At 43.4% G+C, this 22,124-nt stretch overlaps 1 protein-coding gene across 1 annotated transcript; it reads right to left on the bottom strand.

Annotated features, from left to right (window-relative positions):
- Positions 1-298: 298 nt before the first annotated feature.
- LOC116066728 (adipocyte plasma membrane associated protein) lies at positions 299-19,359 on the bottom strand. The gene is made up of 9 exons (XM_031322883.2): positions 19,092-19,359; positions 16,277-16,393; positions 15,841-15,956; positions 15,135-15,227; positions 12,399-12,515; positions 5,221-5,395; positions 4,751-4,885; positions 1,040-1,232; positions 299-663 (listed from the first exon to the last, which is right to left on the bottom strand). Exons 1-9 carry the CDS (start codon positions 19,181-19,183, stop codon positions 454-456), a joined length of 1,248 nt encoding a protein of 415 aa, XP_031178743.1. The 5' UTR covers positions 19,184-19,359; the 3' UTR covers positions 299-453.
- Between the last annotated feature and the right edge of the window lie 2,765 nt (positions 19,360-22,124).

The raw sequence follows: 22,124 nt of genomic DNA on the forward strand, positions 1-22,124 counted from the left end.
TAGTGACGCCCAAAATTGTGTCTCTGTGTGTGTGTGTTTGTGTGTGTGTGTGTGTGTCTGTGTGTGTGTGTGTGCGTGTCTGTGTGTGTCTCTGTGTGTGTGTGTGTGTGTGTGTGTGTCTCTGTGTGTGTGTGTGTGTGTGTGTCTCTGTGTGTGTGTGTGTGTGTGTGTGTGTGTGTGTGTGTGTGTGTGTCTCTGTGTCTCTGTGTCTCTGTGTGTGTGTGTGTGTGTGTGTGTGTGTGTCTCTGTGTGTGTGTGTGTGTGTGTGTGTGTCTCTGTGTGTGTGTGTGTGTGTGTGTGTGTGTGTGTGTGTGAGTAATGTATGAATGAAATAGTAAATAATGTCTTAAATAAAATGTTTAAATATTGCTTTTTGAGTTTTGTGAGCACGGTTTGGACCCTAACCTCAGTCAGAAACACAAGAAACCAAAACCAGACTGAGTCCAGAACTCTTTAGTCGCTGCTCAGGTCGAGTTTGGCGATGTACGGCGAGCGGAAGGATCCCAGGTACAAACTCCCAGCATGCTCGTGGGCCTCGCTGACGTAGGCCGCCACCAGGCCACCGGGGTCGTGGAAGCTGCGGGTGCAGACGCCGCCGTCGTGCAGCTCCGCCACCAAACTGTACCGCGGGACAAACTTCATCAGGACGTCCTGGCTGAACAGCTGCAGGGGGGAGGGAGGGAGGGAGTAGGGAGGGAGGGAAACAAGGAGGGAGGGAGGGAGGGAGGGAGGAAACAAGGAGGGAGGGAAACAAGGAGAGAGGGAAGGAAACAAGGAGGGAGGGAGGGAAGGAAACAAGGAGGGAAGGAGGGAAACAAGGAGGGAGAGAGGGAAACAAGGAGGGAGGGAGGGAGGGAAACAAGAAAGGAGGGAGGGAAACAAGGAGGGAGGGAGGGAAGGAAAGAAGTTTATTATATCAAACTGTCTTTGTTATTTTGACTCTTTGGGGGGACTAGAGTCTCTCTCTGTCTCTCTGACTCTCTGTCTCTGAATCTTTGAGTCTCTGTCTCTTTGAGTCTCTCTCTCTGACTCTTCGTACCTTGAAGATGAATTTCTTGATCCAGGGTCTCTGGGACAGGAAGTCCAGCATGGAGAAGCCGGGGTTGGGCCTCACGGCCGACATGGCCACCCAGTAACCGCCGCTGGAGCTCGGCCGGATGTTGTCGGGGAAACCAGGCAGGTTGTCGATGAACGTGTCCATCCCGCCTTTATTCAGACCGGCAACATGGACTCTGAAACACGACGTTTACAGAATTTAGGAAACATACTGGAACTGCAGTGAGGAGGAGCTTCATGCTATCTACCTATCTATCTATCTATCTATCTATCTATCTATCTATCTATCTATCTATCTATCTATCTACCTATCTATCTATCTATCTATCTATCTATCTACCTCTCTATCTATCTCTCTATCTATCTACCTCTCTATCTATCTATCTATCTATCTACCTACCTACCTCTCTATCTATCTATCTATCTATCTATCTACCTACCTCTCTATCTATCTACCTCTCTATCTATCTATCTATCTACCTACCTACCTCTCTATCTATCTATCTATCTATCTATCTATCTATCTATCTATCTATCTATCTACCTACCTACCTCTCTATCTATCTATCTATCTATCTATCTACCTATCTATCTATACTTCTCTCTCTCTCTCTCACTTTTTTTTTTTTTAACTCTGAATCTTACATTCTCCTCCTTGCTCTCTAGGGATGCACTGAATCCAGGATTGGGCTTCTGATTGGGCTGAATATTGGGGCTTTTTGACGAAGTTGGGTTACTGCCGAACCTTAGAATTTTTCTAACCTGACTCCAGATGGATTGCTTCCCATTTGCTCGGCATATCCATCTGGGAACTTTCCGTTGGAGAACTTTTGGGAAGGGGCGAAAATCCTGGTTAGCTGATTGGATAAACCATCTGTCTATCACCACCTATGTTGGTGATGGACGGGCCAAATCAACCAATCAGATCAACTAAGCTAGCTAAGTTAGTGTAGCTAGCGTTAGTTTGGCTTCAAGGGCCTTGCGGTTCTTCTAATGCCATCGTTTAACATACAATTAAGTTCAGTAACGTAGCTAACGCTAACGTTTTTAAACATACCATTTGTATACTTTCTAATTCGGATAAAACTTGCACGATAGCTACGCTCATCTCATCCGTGGAAGCCGCCATGTTGCGTCACACCTAAACCCGCCTCAAAACCAACGCTGATTGGTCGGTCGTTTGGCGAACGGCTCCAAATTTTCTCTGTCTCAAGATGCCAGACTGATCTGTGAGTAGATAACTGGAGCTCGCCAGATCAGGACGGTCTCACGAGGCTAGAATTTTTCCCAGTGAAGCGAACCCTACGCTTGCACTAGGCGCGCTACGCTGGTCGCCGTAATGACGGCGCCGTTGATTACAGGAAGGTGTTTACGTAGGTGGAGCGTTCAATGCAGTAGGCTGTGAGGAAGTGGAAATGGAACTGGTGAGCAGAAAAAGTGTAGTTTGGCAGAACTTTCAGTCAAAAGAAGACCATTCAAGTCCAGCTACATGTTCAATCTGTAATGCTGATTAGTCTGGTGGTGGCGAGGACCCTAAACTATACACAACATCACCGCTGTTACAACATCTGGTAGGAAACATCTGGAAGAATACGAGTTGTGATGAAGGAATCTACTAGGGGTGCAGGATATATCGACTCAATATCGTAATCACAATATATCGAAAGTGTGGCGATAAGTATGCAATATTTAGTTTATTTTGTGGAGCGCTGCGTCCCGTCTGTTGGCTTAGTTGTGTTTGATTTAGAGCTTGAAACGCTGTAATCATGTTTCATTGGCCAGTTACCGTGCCACTTACACACGTTAGTGCACGTCAGCGCACGGGGCCACTACGTGACGAACCCTATGGAGCGTACCACGTGACGAACCCTATGGAGCGTCCCACGTGACTAACCCTATGGAGCGTACCACGTGACGAACCCTATGGAGCGTACCACGTGACGAACCCTATGGAGCGTACCACGTGACGAACCGTATGGAGCGTACCACGTGACGAACCCTATGGAGCGTCCCACGTGACGAACCCTATGGAGCGTACCACGTGACGAACCCTATGGAGCGTACCACGTGACGAACCCTATGGAGCGTACCACGTGACGAACCCTATGGAGCGTACCACGTGACGAACCGTATGGAGCGTACCACGTGACGAACCCTATGGAGCGTCACACGTGACGAACCCTATGGAGCGTACCACGTGACGAACCCTATGGAGCGTACCACGTGACGAACCCTATGGAGCGTACCACGTGACGAACCCTATGGAGCGTACCACGTGACGAACCCTATGGAGCGTACCACGTGACGAACCCTATGGAGCGTACCACGTGACGAACCCTATGGAGCGTACCACGTGACGAACCCTATGGAGCGTACCACGTGACGAACTCTATGGAGCGTACCACGTGACGAACCCTATGGAGCGTACCACGTGACGAACCCTATGGAGCGTACCACGTGACGAACCCTATGGAGCGTACCACGTGACGAACCCTATGGAGCGTACCACGTGACGAACCCTATGGAGCGTACCACGTGACGAACCCTATGGAGCGTACCACGTGACGAACTCTATGGAGCGTACCACGTGACGAACCCTATGGAGCGTACCACGTGACGAACCCTATGGAGCGTACCACGTGACGAACCCTATGGAGCGTACCACGTGACGAACCCTATGGAGCGTACCACGTGACGTGCATATCAACAGAGTGACAGTGTGAGTGAAGAAATAGATAGAGTCAACGGAACAAAACGGAACAAATCAGAGTAAAGAAAGAAAAGTTGTGTCCTGTTCTCTTTACATAGTTATACTGTCCAACCAGTAGAACATGTCTGTCTGTCTGTCTGTCTGTCTGTCTGTCTCTCTGTCTGTCTGTCTCCCTCCCTCCCTCTCTTTCTCCCTCCCCAGGGTTTGTTGTGGTAATGTGTGGTCTGTTTATTTCGTTGAACTTTGAGCTGGTTCATGACAAAATCATCACGATTAAACAAGATGTATTTATATCTCTGAATCAGCAGGAACAGTTTGAGTTCATCACAGCAGGAAGGACGAAAATAGACACCTCCCACTGACCTCACACACACACACACACACACACACACACACACACAGATGCAAACACAGAGACACACACACAGACATGTTTGTTTCACTATCTTTGTGGGGACCCGTCATTGACATAATGCATTCCCTAGCCCCTTACCCTAACCTTAACCCTTACCCTCACCCTAACCATAACCTAATTCTAACCCTAATCCTAAAACCAAGTCTTAACCCTCAAACACACCTTTAACCTTGTGGGGTCCAGCATTTTTGGGCCCCACAAAGCTGTCGGGACCCCACAAGTATACTGTATTCCCCGGTTTTTGGACCACACGAATATAGTAAAACAAGCACACACACACACACACACACACACCGATAAATAACTTAACACAGTTACAACTGGGTCAGCAGCTTGTTTCCATGGCAACAAACAGAGCTGACATCCCCCTCCATCACGAAGAGCGTTACATAACATTCATCATATTTGATGTACTATATATATATGTATATATATACATATATATATATATATATATATATATATATATATATATATATATGTATATGTATATATATATATATATATATATATATATATATATATATATATATATATATAAAAAGTATATATATACTGTGTGTATTTACCTGCGTATGCGGGCCATGGTGGTCTCGGCCACCAGCACTGACTCCTCGTCAGGAAGCAGCTGGATGCCGTTTGGGAAGCGGAGGTTCTCCATCAGCACGGTCAGCTCTCGGGTCTCTGTGTCGTACTCCAGCACTCTGACATCACACAACAACAACAACAACAACAACAACTCTTAGTACACAACAAACAGTCTGACATCACACAACATCTCTTAGTACACAAACAATCTGACAGCAGACAACAACAACTCTCCAACACATATGACGCCCTAGGCAATAGCCTAGTTCACCTATAGCAATCACCAGCCCTGCACACACACACACACACACACACACACACACACACACACACACACACACACACACACACACACACACACACACACACACACACACACACACACACACACACAGCTGTGTGATGAAAGGTGAGTACTAGCAGAGAGTTTGAGGTGAGTGTTTCTGCGTACCGTCCGTCGGCCGTGGCCTCCATGATGAGCTGCAGGTAGTCCCGGCGCTGCCAGCGGCTGCTCGAGTCCGTGAAGTACAGCTTCTTTCCGTCCTGCGTCACGGCCACGTCGTTGATGAATGACAGCTTCCTGCCGGCGACCACCTGACCCCCGGACACCAACCGGATCGCTTCGCCTGCACACAACAACACCAACACAGTATATAATGGTTAATTTATAAGCCCTATTTTACACCGGATGCGTCTGTGCTGTAGAGTCCGGATCGGGCCGCATTTTGCACCATAAAACGGAACTGACACTTCGCTGCAACACAAACTAATATATGTATTCACACACACAATGAGGCATATTTTCTGTTGTGACTGAGCTGTATTTTCTGAGTTACTATATAGGCCAACTTTGATCTTGACATATAGGCTCAGCATTCTGCAGCAAATAACAGTAAACCCAGTATTAATTACATTATCTTAATGCAGTGTAACTACTCAGCATGTAAATAATGCTCCTAAAATACAAACGTGAGCGTTCAGCAATCGCTATTATATCAAATCAACTAGAGCTGCACCGATAGAGCGGCCGGTGACCAGAATTGGCCGGTTTTCACGTGCTCGGCCATGACCGGTGACCAGCAGGTCAGTCTGACATATGGTGATGTCATGCTGGTCAACGCTCCAATTAACTGACAACATAAGTTATACCAGTTACAGTTCTCAAGGACGCACGCACACACGGACACCACGGCACGGACGCCACGGCACGGACGCCACAACACGGACGCCACAGCACGGACGCCACGGCACGGACGCCACAACACGGACGCCACGGCGCGGACGCCACGGCGCGGACGCCACGGCGCGGACGCCACGGCGCGGACGCCACAGCACGGACGCCACAGCACGGACTCTTTCTCCTTTCTCTCAACTTCTCCTCCGTGTGTCGGCGCTATTCTCCACATGTAGGAACCTGGTGAATTAACCTGCAACATGTCAGCTGTTTGGGAATTCTTCAGCGTGTGAGCAGAAGATAACAAGTTTACAATATGCAACACCTGCAAGGAGAAAGTAGGGCGTGGAGGGACGACACCAAAAACCTAAATCACATTTCTTTAGTTGATATTGATGTGAAAAGAAGGAAATGGTTCTAACATTGCTCTTTAGATGTGTGTGAATGTCCCACACCAGGAGTAATTTATATAGTTCTATTTTATAGTGATCCATTATCTGTTCAACACATGTTCTATTAAAGAAAAGATAGAAAATAAATATGTGTGAGCTGTAAAGTGGTTAGAAAAAATGAAATCAGAATCAGATAAAATCGGTATCAGCTGGTCTAACTTAAAGAAAATCAGAAATCAGAATCAGCCTAGAAAGTTGTAATCGGTGCATCTCTAGAATCAACAGCCACGTGCAATTTAGCTCGCAGGTGAAGAATACAAACAAGGAAAATCACCAGTTAACTTAATTTAAATTTGTAAGACCAGGCTTAAATGATCTGACAACATCAGTTCTACCACTTACAGTTCTCCAGGACGTACACACACCATCTCAGCTGCTAGTTATCCTCGTGTGTCGGCACTATTCTCCAACATGCACGCTAACAATGCAGCCCTGTTCCTGATACCGTGGGGGGGGGGGGGGCGCCACGGTCAAATCAACATAAAGGAAACACTGCACATGTACGTTTGTTTGTGTGGAAAGCTTTTATTAAGCAACTGTAGGAAGTAGGGCTGTCAAACGATTATTTTTTTTTAATTACGATTTATCGCTGACTTTCTATAGTTAATCGCGATTAATCGCATGTTTTATCACATGATTAAAATTCTACTATTTTGCATTTCAGAACAGTTTTTAAGTCCATATTAACAATGAAAAGCAATGTAGTGTATAGAATGTGTATCTTGACTGAATGCAAAGAAAGTTACTTTATGAACATGACTTTAAGATTTGTATTTGTTTATTATTTATTTATTTACTGTAAACAAAAGAAAAATGTGTGAATCTAGTCACACATTTTAATCCAGAGTCAATATAGTGTGCAGTAACTTCTAAATAATGTAGATTACCCACTGACGTCCAGTGATCACCTTGCAGCAGTTCCAGTGTGGCTGCTTCCTCCGTGAGTACAGGCTGTGTGGTGAGACTACTGTCCCCCTCGACGGCCATGTATAAGACGGGTCAGAACATGCCAACTGTCAAGTCCAACTGGAGAAAAACTGTTTAAATCCCAAGCAGCTGCTTGAAGAGGACGATTAGTAAAGTGGGCGGAACCAATTTAAAGAGGAGACAACATTGGAAGTAAAGAAAAACACAAGTTGACAAGCGGCAAACGGCGAGGATAGAAAGGAGAGACTGTCCAAAAAGCTGCCGCGATGATCGCCAGCTAAAGCAAGCAGAATTGATGATCTACAACAGCCGAATGGCAGCTGGTAAGAGACGTTAGCTTAGCTGTAGCCACACGGTCGGCAGCGATACGGAGACCCTTTAATGCCTGAGAGACTTGTCTGCTTACCATACTGATTTCAAACGTGTTTCAACTGTGATATTGTTATATTGTTATACTGTTAAATATTTGTTAACTAAACAATGGGGAGGTAGTGTTTAGTAACTGCTTCGGGGTTGGTAGCAACATGGTGAGAGCTAATATGAGCTAATTTAAAATGTATGGTGTTGGTTTAAATAATTGCACTTTAAAATGTTAAATAAGTATGATTACAATGTTTAATTACTATTTTTATATGTGGGTAAAAAAAAAATACTATAAAAATGGTTAAAAAAAATATGATAATGTGTATTTTCTTTTCTTTGTGTTGAAGGTTTTTCACCTGCTACTGCTACTGGTACTGGTACTGGTACTGGTACTGGTACTGATACTGGTACTGGTACTGGTACTGGTACTGGTACTGCTACTGCTACTGCTACTGGTACTGATACTGGTACTGCTACTGGTACTGGTACTGCTACTGGTACTGGTACTGGTAGAAAAGACAAAACTGTTAAGCAACTTAAAGACCAACAAAGAATCCAAAATGCCTTCTTTGGCTGAAGCAATAACTCTACTGCTGAAGTGTGCCAAAATAAAAGAAGGAAAAAAGGAAAAGAAATGTTTGGTCATTGAGTGAAATCCAGTTATTTATTCCGGGGTAGATGCATCAAATCCCTTTCAAGTGGGGAATCTGCACAAAAAATCAGAAGAGACTTAACACCAACCGTAGTACGTCTTTAAGACCAGAGTCCTCTACCATGCTGACAGGTCTGCAGGTAGCTGCCACCCGTTTTGCAAGAGCTGTAGTCATTTTTTTGGATTTGGTTTCATCAACAGGTCGGCAACTAGTAGCACTCTCCTGTCACGTTAACTGTACTACTATGCTTAGCTCGTAGCTGGTAGCTCCAGCTTGACGTGCTTCGGTGATATTTTAATTCAGCTTTACACAACGTGCATATGGCTTTCGACTTGTCTACGAGCCGTCCGGGAGTTTAGGAAAATAAAAAGCTCCATTCAGAGTTATTGCTGCTGTGTTTCTCCATCATGCTGCAGCAGCAGCAGCAGGATGTGTTAGGAGGAAGTGGCAGCTTGATGAGAAGTAACGGTGCTGCAGAGGGTCAGAATAGTAGCCTGTTAGGACCACGCAAAGACCAGGGGAGTGGAACATAAATTAATAAATGGTGGCATGTGATTAATGCAATTAAAAAAATTTACGTGTTATGCTCGGCGCTTAATCGCATCACGATTAACGCGTCAATGCTGACAGCTCTAGTAGGAAGGTATTTGGAAATGTCAACAAATGAGGCGCGCACAAGAGGCCCAATCATATAGCCAATTGAAATTAAATTAACATAGGCCTACCAAAAATGGCCCAAGCTAACAGAACAAAATCCAAAAAATTCGCACAAGAGGTTCTGTGGGCCTAGGTCTCCAGGGTTTCTGCAGGTATCAGCAAATCTCATTTCATGCTTTTTCATGCCACTTTAAACTAATTTCATGCCCATGTCCAACTGCAGATACTTTCACACACAAATTGTAAGCATTTGACAATGCCAATTTTTAATATTTGAAAATCCAAATGTAACTGTCAGATGGCTCACAAGACTGTTTACAGTCATTAAACGCAACACAAAGTGCTCCACAAAATAAGAACACAACAGAAATACAAATATTTAAAACACTGTTCACTGAGCAGCTCGCGTCTCTGCCCCGCGGATCTCAAAACAACATGCAGCGATAATTAAAAGTAATGAACCTATACTGCTTACGGCAGTAGGCAGATTCGCCAAAATCATGTCAACCAGTCCCAAAAGTTAGACTAACTTCAAGTAAGCACCGCCATCTGAACTGAAAGCTGGTACTGAAACAGGGTGGAGCCAGACTTTGGTTTCTAAGGGGGAATACCCTCTGTCCTCCCCACCACCCACACCCACACTGAGGATCCAGGGGAGGAAAATCCACCCATGGGGAGCCATTACCGTCGATGGGCTTTAACCAGGTTCTGGGTAGTTCATCCTCCAACCACTTCTGCTGAAACGTGCATTTTCCCAGTTTTCCGTCATTTGATATTTCCTCCGTTCTTTCGCCACAGCGTACACTCACTCACACCATAGACAGTAGACTCACACTCACCGCACGTTGCATTACTAGCATCCGGTGCCGCGACTTCGTGCACCAGCCGTAAAAAACAGCCAATTAAAAGGTTCCGCCTGTCAACCATGACGCTATGCTTCCGATCAAAATTAGATTTAGATGTTTATATAATCAAAATAAATCGTGAAAAACAATGTTTTTATTCCATCAAGTTTACATAATTTTGAATGCCTTTGAACATCAAAGTTCATGCTTTTTCATGCCAGTTCATGCCTGAATTTTAACAAAATCTATTTAATTACTTTTCATGCTTTTTAATAGAGCTGGGGGTAAACGATTATTTATTAAACGATCGGGCGATTATTTTATCGATTAGTCGACTAATCTAACGACTAATTGGACGATTAATATAACGATTATTTTTCTGTTGCTCGATTAATAAAAACCATAATGTATCTCAAATAAATACCAAAAAATTCTTAATAATATATTTTATTAAACAATTTTGCACAGCAAAAAATCTTCTGCTTTACACAAAATAAAATAATTATTTTACTGTTATACAAAATGAAAGGCCAGCCTGTTTACTCTTTTACAGACCAACATAACTCTTGTTCAAAAAAATCTAGTTGTAGTGCAAAAAAGAAAAACACTGTGCAGTGCACAGTACAGACATTCCTTGGATTGTTTAACACAACATAACAGTCCCAACATAAAACCTGATGCATAATCAAACTCACTCTCTTAACTGCTATTCTGTAGGTTTACATGCTAATGCAGCTGTGCACTTTGGTGGTGCTAGGCTAACCAACGCATCTTAGCTCTCTGTGCAGTTTGTTCGTGCTAGGTTAGTAGCTAACGTTCACGTTAGCTAACGTTAGCTACTATAGATAGCTGTGTTCTGCAGCCGTAAGCTAGCTACCATTCAAGCCAACATTAGATGATAACTAACGTTAGCTAAACACAGCTGCCTAGGCGCCAGTAGCTAGCTAACGTTAACGTTAGCTACTAACCTAGCACGAACAAACTGCACGGAGAGCTAAGATAGTTAGCTAGCACCACCTAAGTGCGCAGGCTACACAACACACTACACAAACATGAAATTAATTTAGCCAACGTTAGTACTTGGGACTATATTTTAAGTATTCCCATACCTTCGATGATTAAGGGCGAGCTGTTTTTTTAGGACTTTTTCTTTTCATGGGGCTTTTTGCAGGGCTTTGTTGGGAATTCTGTGAGGAGGTTGCTGTTTCCTGCAATGTTTTGGTCTCCCACATGTGTGTGTGGCGAAGCGTCGACGCAAAAATACGACGTCGACGTAACTTTGACGTCGATGCGTCGACGTCATCGACGCGTCGCTGCAGGCCTACTTTTTAATGACCCGCGGAAACCCTGGGTCTCTTAATGAAATTCAAATCAACACGAGTGTCCCCAGCGAAGTAAAATTAACGTTAACACAAAAGCAGCTTATTGAAATGAAAATCACTCTTACCATTAACTAAAGTCCCCCACCAAAAATGGACCAAGCTAACAGAACAGGTAGGTAGTACCTACTGTACATAATCAGCTGTTTTAAATTTGAAATGTTCATTGCCCTGTCGCGCTGATGTGACCGAGCCCGAACCTGAACATCATTTCTAAATATCTGTCCGAACCCGGACCAGCACGTCGGGTACCGTCCTCTACTGCGCATATTATATCACCATCACCAAACCCACCAGACTCCATGTAAATAATCACTACTTTTATCATCGTAAAACACACTTCATTCAAAGTTGACAGAAACTAAAGCCGTCTTGGTTCATCTTTCCACTGTTCCAACAATCACCACTCTGGTTTGGTTGAAATAAACCCTTAATTCACCCATTTACATGTGGAAATATGCTGGCTCTATACACACTAAAAGTCCTGATTATTTACATGGAGTCTGGTGGAGATATGCTGGCTTTATACATGCTAAAAGTCCTGATTATTTATATGGAGTCTGGTGGAAATATGCTGGCTCTATACACGCTAAAAGTACTGATTATTTACATGGAGTCTGGTGGAAATATGCTGGCTCTATACACGCTAAAAGTCCTGATTATTTACATGGAGTCTGGTGGAAATATGCTGGCTCTATACACGCTAAAAGTCCTGATTATTTACATGGAGTCTGGTGGAAATATGCTGGCTCTATACACGCTAAAAGTACTGATTATTTACATGGAGTCTGGTGGAAATATGCTGGCTCTGTACACGCTAAAAGTCCTGATTATTTACATGGAGTCTGGTGGAAATATGCTGGCTCTGTATACGCTAAAAGTACTGATTATTTACATGGAGTCTGGTGGAAATATGCTGGCTCTATACATGCTAAAATCCTGATTATTTACATGGAGTCTGGTGGAAATATGCTGGCACTATACACACTAAAAGTCCTGATTATTTACATGGAGTCTGGTGGGTTTGGTGATGGGGATTTCGGGGCTGTTTCATGTTAAACTAAAAGGATCTTACTCTTTAACTAAAAGGTCTATCTCTGTAGGGATCCATCCCATAATGTGGTCAGCTGTTATTACTATTTAATGTTTACCTGTCTAACTACCTGTGGTAAAGCTCACCTGTGGTGGGGTTGACCTCGAACAGACCCAGGTAAGCATCGGCGACAAATAGAGTCCCGTTGGGTCCGACTCTGATTCCCAGAGGCCTCCCACAGGTAGACTCCTCTTCTTTGGAGCCTGCAGCACACACACACACACACACACACACACACACACACACACACACACACACACACACACACACACACACACACACACACACACACACACACACACACACACACACACAGAGAGACATAGAGAGTTGATTTAATCAAGGACAGCCCTGTCTGCTTCACAGTCAAAATGAAATGATAAAATAAATACAAGAACACAAAGAAAGATTAAAGAGAGGACAACGTGAAGCCGGTCTGAAGACGGGACTCAACTTCAGATTTTAGTGTAATGAAAATCTCAGCGTCGGTCTCCGTTTTAAAGATTAAGAAAGTGTTTGTCGTGATTCAGCTGAGTGGTTGTTGTGCAGCCAGAGGAACAAACTGCCGAGGGAAGAGAGAGAGAACCGGTTTGGGTTGGCTGGACCAGTTAGTCTTGTTGAAACTAAAAGGGAAGGACCCCAAAGCATTCTGCTGTTGCTTTATTCATAGTGAAAAAATATGTGTGTGTGAGAGAGACGCGAGTGAGTCTGTCTGTCTGTCTGTGTGTGGGTGCACTAGAGCCCTGCGCGGGACTGTTTTCTTCATCCCGCTCCCGGCGAAGTTCTGACCATTACCGCCCGCACCCGCAACGTGTGTGTTACACTCCCGCAATGTGTACGTCCACTCCCGCCCGCACCCGCAAAACTCTGAGAATTTATGCCCGCACAATAATAGAGATGCATTGATGTTATGTCTTCTCCCGTCCCGCATGAGAAAACACGTCATTTTATAGGTTAATAGGGAGAAGATGAAGGCAAAGAAGGCAGGTGCTTGCTGCTGTTAGACGGGGAGGAAGGAGCAGAAGGATGAGGGAGAGAGGGGGAGGAGCCGAGGATGAGGGAGAGAGGAGAGGGAGAGAGGGGGAGGAAGGAGCCGAGGATGAGGGAGAGAGGGGGAGGAAGGAGCCGAGGATGAGGGAGAGAGGGGGAGGAAGGAGCCGAGGATGAGGGAGAGAGGGGGAGGAAGGAGCCGAGGATGAGGGAGGACGGAGCCTTGGCTCGGAGCTCCCCCGTTCTGGGAGGCTCAGACACGCTGGTGTCTGCTCATAGATGGCCTATACAGTATATACTCAGTCAGTATATATGTATATATACTCAGTCAGTATATATGTATATATACTCAGTCAGTATATATGTATATCTATGGTTTCTGCTGGCGTGGGGGGGTTCCAGGATACATCCCGATCCCGCAGTGGTTTTTTAGCCGCCCGCAGGACCCGGCGGGACCCAACCCCAATGCAGCCCTCTAGTGTGTGTGTCTGTGTATGTGTGTGTGTGTCTCTGTGTGTGTGTGTGTGTGTGTAGCTTTGTTCATAGTGAACCACTTCAGTCTCTTGTATTTTACATTGTGTGAACACAGAGACTGAAGTGTTTCTGCCGACCTGTTAAACACGTACAGCTGCAGTAGGAAATATAAACATTAGTCGTAAAAATGAGTGTAAAGTAGCATAAAATGGAAACCCTCACGTTAAATACAAGTACCTCAGAATGTGTACTTAGTTACACCTCACTCCGTCTTCATCTTATTTCATATTTTCTATCGTAGAGTTTTCTATCTTTTATTTTGCCCAAAACACGGAGACAAGATGTCCTCGGATGTGCTAATCTACAGGTCAACAAACTTGTTTGTGATTTCTCCCATTCCACCGTGTTTCTGCAAAATGTCAAGACACTCCTTTCGTCTTCTGAAAGGTTATTTTTGGAGGTTATATTAAAAAAGCTTGTGTGGCTCCAGTGACACACACACAGACACACACACACACACACACACACACACACACACACACACACACACACACAGAGAAAGAGACACACACACACACACACACACACACACACACACACACAGACATACACACACACACACACAGACCAAGCATAACATAGATTTATGAAGTTAAATGTGTCGAAAACCAACAGCTACTCATTATCAGTGAGTTTCCTGTTTGAAGCCCCGCCACAATAAAATATTTTTAACCTTCAGGGAGTCAGACTGAACGCTGTGTTCCTCTTCAGTTTAACCCTAACTCACCTGCTGACTCACCTGCTGACTCACAGTGCCACACAAAGCACACAGGATGCAACTGAGTCAACTCCACTTCCTGTTTCACAATAAAAGACTGTCTCTGGTGGTTGGTGAACTTTGACCGTTTTCTGATTTAATGTTTCGCAATTTATTTGGACACTCTCCTGGATCAGAGTGTGACTGTGTCGACACACTTGTGTGCTAACTGCACATCTGTGTGTGTGTGTGTGTGTGTGTGTGTGTGTGTGTGTGTGTGTGTGTGTGTGTGTGTGTGTGTGTGTGTGTGTGTGTGTGTGTGTGTTGTAACAGCAGCAGGTGTCAACATGTCTCAGATGTTAAGGCTCCAGAGTGATGCAACACGAGGAAACATCAGAGCAGGTTAACGGTTAGAGCCTGAAGGAAGCTTAGTAACCTGCACGTGTGTGTGTGTGTGTCTCTGTGTGTGTGTGTGTGTGTGTGTGTGTGTGTGTGTGTGTGTGTGTGTGTGTGTGTGTGTGTGTGTGTGTGTGTGTGTGTGTGTGTGCTCCTAGACTAGTTCAGGTAGACTTCTCTGGTTTAACATCAGACTGTTTCTCACCACAGGGAAGTTTCCCGAGTCTCGCCACCGTGATGATTCTCCGACCGACCAGCTTCACGATCTTCCCGTCAGCTGTTCCAGCATACAGAACATCTGAAGACACACCAGAGACAGAGACAGGGCTCAACATTTGGAGACAAGAGAGAGAGTTCAACATTTGGAGACAAGAGACAGAGAGACGACAGAGACATGGTTCAACATTTGGAGACACAAGAGACAGAGAGACGACAGAGAGACGACAGAGACAACAGAGAGACGACAGAGAGACGACAGAGAGAAGACAGAGAGACGACAGAGAGAAGACAGAGAGACGACAGAGAGACGACAGAGAGACGACAGAGACAACAGAGAGAAGACAGAGAGACGACAGAGAGACGACAGAGAGACGACAGAGAGACGACAGAGACAACAGAGAGAAGACAGAGAGACGACAGAGAGACGACAGAGAGACGACAGAGACAACAGAGAGAAGACAGAGAGACGACAGAGAGAAGACAGAGACAACAGAGAGAAGACAGAGAGAAGACAGAGAGAAGACAGAGAGACGACAGAGACAACAGAGAGACGACAGAGAGACAACAGAGAGAAGACAGAGAGAAGACAGAGAGAAGACAGAGAGACGACAGAGAGACGACAGAGAGACGACAGAGAGACGACAGAGAGACGACAGAGACAACAGAGAGAAGACAGAGACATGGTCACTGACCTCCGATGTTGGCGATGGACTCCGGTCCCGTGATCTGGTCCTCAAAAAGTCTCTGAGCGTCTCGCAGCTTGACGTTAGGCTCCCAGCAGCCCTTCATCAGCGGAGGCTCCTTCAGACTGGACACAATTATATTACATCATCATTATTATATGACATTATAATTATTATACTACATTATAATTATTATACTACATTATAATTATTATACTACATCATAATTATTATACTACATCACACACACACACACACACACAACATAGAACAAGAACAAACAAAGTTATTCATAGGCTTCAGGAAAAATTAGATTTTTTTCACCTGTTTCTTACTGAAGTCGTGGCCTCACCTGAACGTGTGTGTGTGTGTGTGTCTGTGTGTCTCTGTGTGTGTGTGTGTGTGTGTCTCTGTGTGTGTGTGTGTCTCTGTGTGTGTGTCTGACCTGAACACTTCAGGGTGGATGGGCGACTCGATGATGAGGATGATGACCAGGAGAGGAAGAAGCAGGAAGCAGCCCAGAGAGATGAGAGTCACCTTGAAAACCTTCCCGCTGTACGTCCTGAGAGAGGAGACAAGAGAAGGCCATTCATCCGCCATGTTGACCTTACCTCCTGTTGTCATTTATTTTATTACAGGGACAGTTCATATCAATAAACATTTCTGTCAACATGCCAGAATTAGCCAGAAAGCTATTTTTCATCTGCAGTCCCTAGACAGATGGTAAAAAGTCACCCTACAAGAAGGTAAAATTAGGTAAAATTAGGTAAAAAAAAAAGGCAAGAAGCCAGCAGGGGGCAGCGAGAGCAGGTCAAGAAGTTAATGGTAATGTTGACGGTTCTGATTATCAGTGAACCATTTCTTTAACTGGATCTTGAATGTACTGTAAGTGTCGGTACACGATCCGTTCAGCACATGCGCAAAATGTTCGCGCACGCTGTTGTACGAGGATTTACGACACTGCACGATCTGTTCCACGCTTCCGGTCGACAGCCAAGCTAACGTTAGTTTAGCTAACAGCTAATTCGGCTAACCGCTAGCTGAGACAGCATGTAATAACTTTAAATAAAAAATAACCGTTAACATATATAACAGCTGTTACGTCAGTTCTACTTTACTTGTGCTCATTTAAAATACAATCACTCAATACTTGTCTTGATTGTTATTACTGTGAAGTCTTAATTTAGCTGTAGCCTGCTTTTCCCATTACGTTTGAGTTAACGTTATTTTAGACTGAATCTAGCTGTCAGCTAGCAGTTAGCTGAATTAGCTGTTAGCTAAACTAACGTTAGCTTCCCGGTGGAGGCTAGCCATAGGCTAGCGTGGAACAGATCGTGCAGGTCGTATCCTCGGTAAAACAGTATTATCTTGCGCATGCGCAGAACGGATCGTGTACCAACAGTAAGTATTTATATTTCTGATGGTTATGGGGGTGAGATTCCACTCAGCAGCAGCTCGAACAGAAAAAGAAGTATGGCCAAAAACACTTTTCCTAAATGGAATGATACAATCTCCCCTCGCTGCACCTCTGGTTCTGCTGTGATCAGCTGTTCGGATGTTTGATCAGCTGTTCGGATGTTACCTACACATATACTGATGTTGATTAGCTTGCTCTGTCTCTATCAAATAAACAAACGTATTATCAACGTTAACATTGAAATCTTTTACAAGTTAGTCCTGCATCCAAAAGTAGAAAAGTATCAGCATCAAAATCTACTCAAAGTGCCAAAAGTTAGAGTATGTAGTTACATAACTTCCCTGTTTGGAATCAGCTGTTCTGAAGATATGACACAGAAACCCTCCCTGTTATCTAACCAATCACAGATGAGCACACGGTGACATTACTGTCGGTGTTTCTGTTTTATTGTCCACCCCGTATGTGGGTCAGAAGTCACAAAGACACAGTTGTGCTCAGTACCAAAACAAATAGCACTACACTTGTTTACAATACAGACACACACACACACACACACACACACACACACGCATTCACACACGTGCATGCATGCATGCACACGCACGCACGCACACACACACACACACACACACATATACACACGCATACACTCCTGCACATACACACACACGCACTCACACTCGAACGAACGAACATACACACAAACACATACACACACACACACACACTCCCACATACATGTGTGCACATACACACACACACGGTTCTCTGGTAGGTAAAAATTACAAGAACAATTTAATAAAAATAAAAATAAATCAATAGACGTTAGAAACAATTTAATTTTAATAAAAAAATGTTTGTTTTACTTAAAATAAAATCTGTAAGAAAAATCTGAAAAATAGTCAAAAATGTAAATGAATTACAAGAATTTTTTTAAAACTAAAATAAATCAATAGAAAAATAACGGCATGTAAACAAACACCAAAATTAATTTAAAAAAATATTTTCATTAAAAAAAAAAAATCTAAAAAAAGAAAAATTATATATTATAATTATTTTATCTTTAATTTTTAAATAAACTTTATCCATCAAACCAATGAGCCTCTGAGCTAGTGCTATGGTGACGCGACTGTCGGTGTTTCTGTTTTATTGTCCACCCCGGGATGTGGGTCAGAAGTCACAGCAGAGCGGTCCCGGTTCTGGTTTTAACCCGGATCCTTAGAAACGGTTCTCCGGCTGCTCCGAAACAGAACAACAGTCAGCCTCAGTGCTGCCAGACCCCATTGAACATTCTGTCATTTTTTAGGACAGATGCTCTTACCTGGTTAAACATGAGTTTACAATGCTTAATTTTTAGATTTCATGGTTTATTAGTAACGAAATATTCGTTCGGCATACGTCTAACACACCAAAGTACATCAACTAAAAAGGAAAAATCAATATCTGATGTTGACTTTCCTTGCGCACACCATAACGTCTATTGCTAGTTTTATTGCTGTTAGTGCAATGTTTGAAGAGCTAAAACCAAATTATTTTACACTTGTGTTTTCTTATACTTATACTCGTGCTCACGGTGACGTTATTGTCGGTGTTTCTGTTTTATTGTCCACCCCAGAATGTGGGTCAGAAGTCACAGCAGAGCGGTCCCGGTTCTGTTTCTAACCCAGACCCCATTGAACATTCCGTCGTTTTTGAGTTCAAAAGCTCTTACCTGCTAAAACACGAGTTTACAATGCTTAATTTTTATGATTTTATGATCTATTAGAAACGAAATATATGTTCGGCATATGTCTAACACACCAAAGTACATCAACTAAAGAGCGGGCCCGGTTCTGTTTCTTACCCGGATCCTTTTGAACGGTTCTCTGGCAGATCGTCGGTGATGACCTGCGGTCGGTTCACGCGCCGGAACCGGAGCCCCTCCGTCTCATTCATGCCGGACTCGGACGGTTAACTCGGCTCGGTTCGGCTGTTGTTCTGGGGCTGGAGCGACTCGCTGTGTGTAGGTTTAACCCGGGTAAATGGGGAGTAAAGCCGGAGAGAACCGAGCGAGCATCCTAGCGGTAGCGGGGCGGTTGGGCTGTTTACAACATAGGCTAACTGACAGCTTCCGGAGGGCTGGGACTTCAAAATAAAAGACCCATCGCCCAACGCGTCGTCATTATTTAATTATATATATGAAATAAAAGATAATAAAAATAATAAAAAGTAAAACACGTTTAAAAAAATTACAAGAAAATTAATAAATACAGATAAATTCATAGATATTAGAACATTTTCATTTTATTATTTATTATGTAAAAAAAAAAAATCGAAAAGATGATAAAAAAATAAAATAAAAAACGTTAAAAGACAAGTCAAGCTCATTTTAAAAAATACAAATGAATCGAAATGCGTGAGAAAAAAATATTTATTTAAAAAAAACACGTTATTTTAATTTAAAAATGTAATCTATCAGTACAAGGAAATTTAAAAAATAGAAATAAATCAATATTTAGAAAAATATACTTTTCAATAAAAATATACTATTTTAATTAAAATGAAATATTAATAAAAATCTAATAGACCTAAAAATAAATAAATTAATTAATTAAAAATTAATTCCAAAGAAAAATAAAAAAAGAAGAATAAAAAACTACATTCGTTCAATCGATTATAGGCGTAGATTTCGGGGGGGATGCAGCAGTTATGTATTAAATATTTAGAGTATTTCTCCGTGTATTGAAGCTGCCTTTGAGGTCAGAAATGTCGCGATCTAAAATTAAAATGCTAAATTTGGGGTTAAAGAACACAACAGGAAGTGAAACATGAAGATATGTAGATTTAAAGTTTGGATCTTCTGGCTTCAACATGGACGTGTTGCACATGCACACACACACACACACACACACACACACACACACACACACACAGACAGAGAGAGACACACACACACACACACACACAGACAGACACACACACACACAGAGACACACACACACAGACAGAGACACACACACACAGACAGAGACACACACACACACACACACACACACACACACACACACACAGTAAAAATACTCAGTTACAGTAAACGTCCTGCAGGGAAAAAGTTAAAATTAAATGAGTGGGTACTTTTTTCCTTTTGTTTTAGTTTGTGCAATGTTTTTTATTTTCTGTATTCTGACCTTTTGTGTGTTCTTTACATACGTTTACATTAAATTTCAATCAATCAAAAGAAGAAAGAAGAGTAGTTAAAGTCTCTTCTGCAGCTCTACGAGTCCTTCGAGCTCTCGGGGAACATTTCAGAGACAGAGGCTCGTCTTGGCGTTGTCACTTTTATATTTCTTTAAACAGAAATAATTAGAATCAGTCCCAGAATGTCCTCCAGTCCTCTTCCTCCACAGCAGCAACTCAAAGTGAATATAGAACAGATCAAGTTTGATTTCTCTTGAATTCTTCTGCAGCTCCGTAAGCTTTAGGAACGTTAAACTTGAGACTTAACCCTCCTGGTGTTCTCGGGTCAAATCTGACCCATTTTCAAAAAGTTTCTAAATCAGAAATTTGGGTTTCTTTCAACCAAATTGTTGTGGATGGTTCCCTACAACGCTCTCCACAAGTTTTATTCAATTTCATAGCATTTGAATTTGTTCAAAATAAAAGAACGTTTGAAGTCACAAAAATGACAAAAAGGTGCAGAAAAAAACGTTGGGAAAACGTGACAAAAGTGTCGAAAAAGACGACCAAAACGTTGAAAAAAAAGTTGTAATTTTAACCCAGAAAAACAAAAAGTTGCACGGTCGACGGGAAGACGACACAAGGGTTAATTTTAGGCAATTTGGCGAAATTATTCAAGTATAAAAAACTGTGAAAACATGTCAAATTTGACCCGAGGACAACGCAAGGGTTAAAGAAATGCCAATGTCTGTCGGTCTGGCTCAGGTTAAACTGTTTGTGAAACATGAACAATGAACGCCCAGAACTTTCTGTTATTCTGCAGTTTGACAGTCAGTTATAACGGAGAAATAACATTAATAAACTACGTTAACGTAGATTTTCTTTAGGGCTTTATTACGTGGTATCGGATCGGTGCATTAACTCCAGTACTTCCTGATACCGATACCAGCGTTTTATAGAGAAGACACACCAGCCTGATAATCGGGCGTCTGACCGTCTGGAGAGGTCGGTGACTCGAGTCTGGTCGGTGTGTTCGTGCCGTCGGCCGTCTGAGGAGCCGTCGGCCTTCATTTGGGCCGACCTGACATGTTCAGTCAGAGACGGGACAGTCAGAGACAGGACAGTCAGAGACGGGACAGTCAGAGACGGGACAGTCAGAGACAGGACAGTCAGAGACGGGACAGTCAGAGACAGGGCAGTCAGAGACAGGGCAGTCAGAGACAGGGCAGTCAGAGACAGGGCAGTCAGAGACAGGACAGTCGGGACTCACCCAGAAATGGCGAGCAGGATGAGTCTCTCAAAATCTGAGTAAAATCTTTTAAACTGACCTTTGTTGATCTGAAATGAAGACAGATTCAGCAACTGCACGGCCTATTTCTCTCTTCAAATGTTTTCAGAAACACGTTTCGGTGAACTATTTTAGTCCAATATGAGATCGTATTCTGAACGAGTCGCCATGACAGTCTGGCTGTGAATTTCCGGAGAAAAAAGAACCACGTGACGCGTTCGTCCAATCAGCTGCCGGTTCTCATTTTCTGGTAAATAATCAGACTGTTAATGGAAACAATACAGAGCAGCGCCGCCTGCTGCTATGGAGACGTATTACGTTTCGCACACGTGCAGAGCGTACGCTCAAGTCGGCGTCTCCTCAGTGAGTTCTGAGGAACTTTCTGGACCTCGAGGACCCGACTGATCAGTCCGACTGGCTTTACTGCCGACG

This window comes from Sander lucioperca, chromosome 15, assembly GCF_008315115.2.
Source record: "Sander lucioperca isolate FBNREF2018 chromosome 15, SLUC_FBN_1.2, whole genome shotgun sequence".
Lineage (NCBI taxonomy): Eukaryota > Metazoa > Chordata > Actinopteri > Perciformes > Percidae > Sander > Sander lucioperca.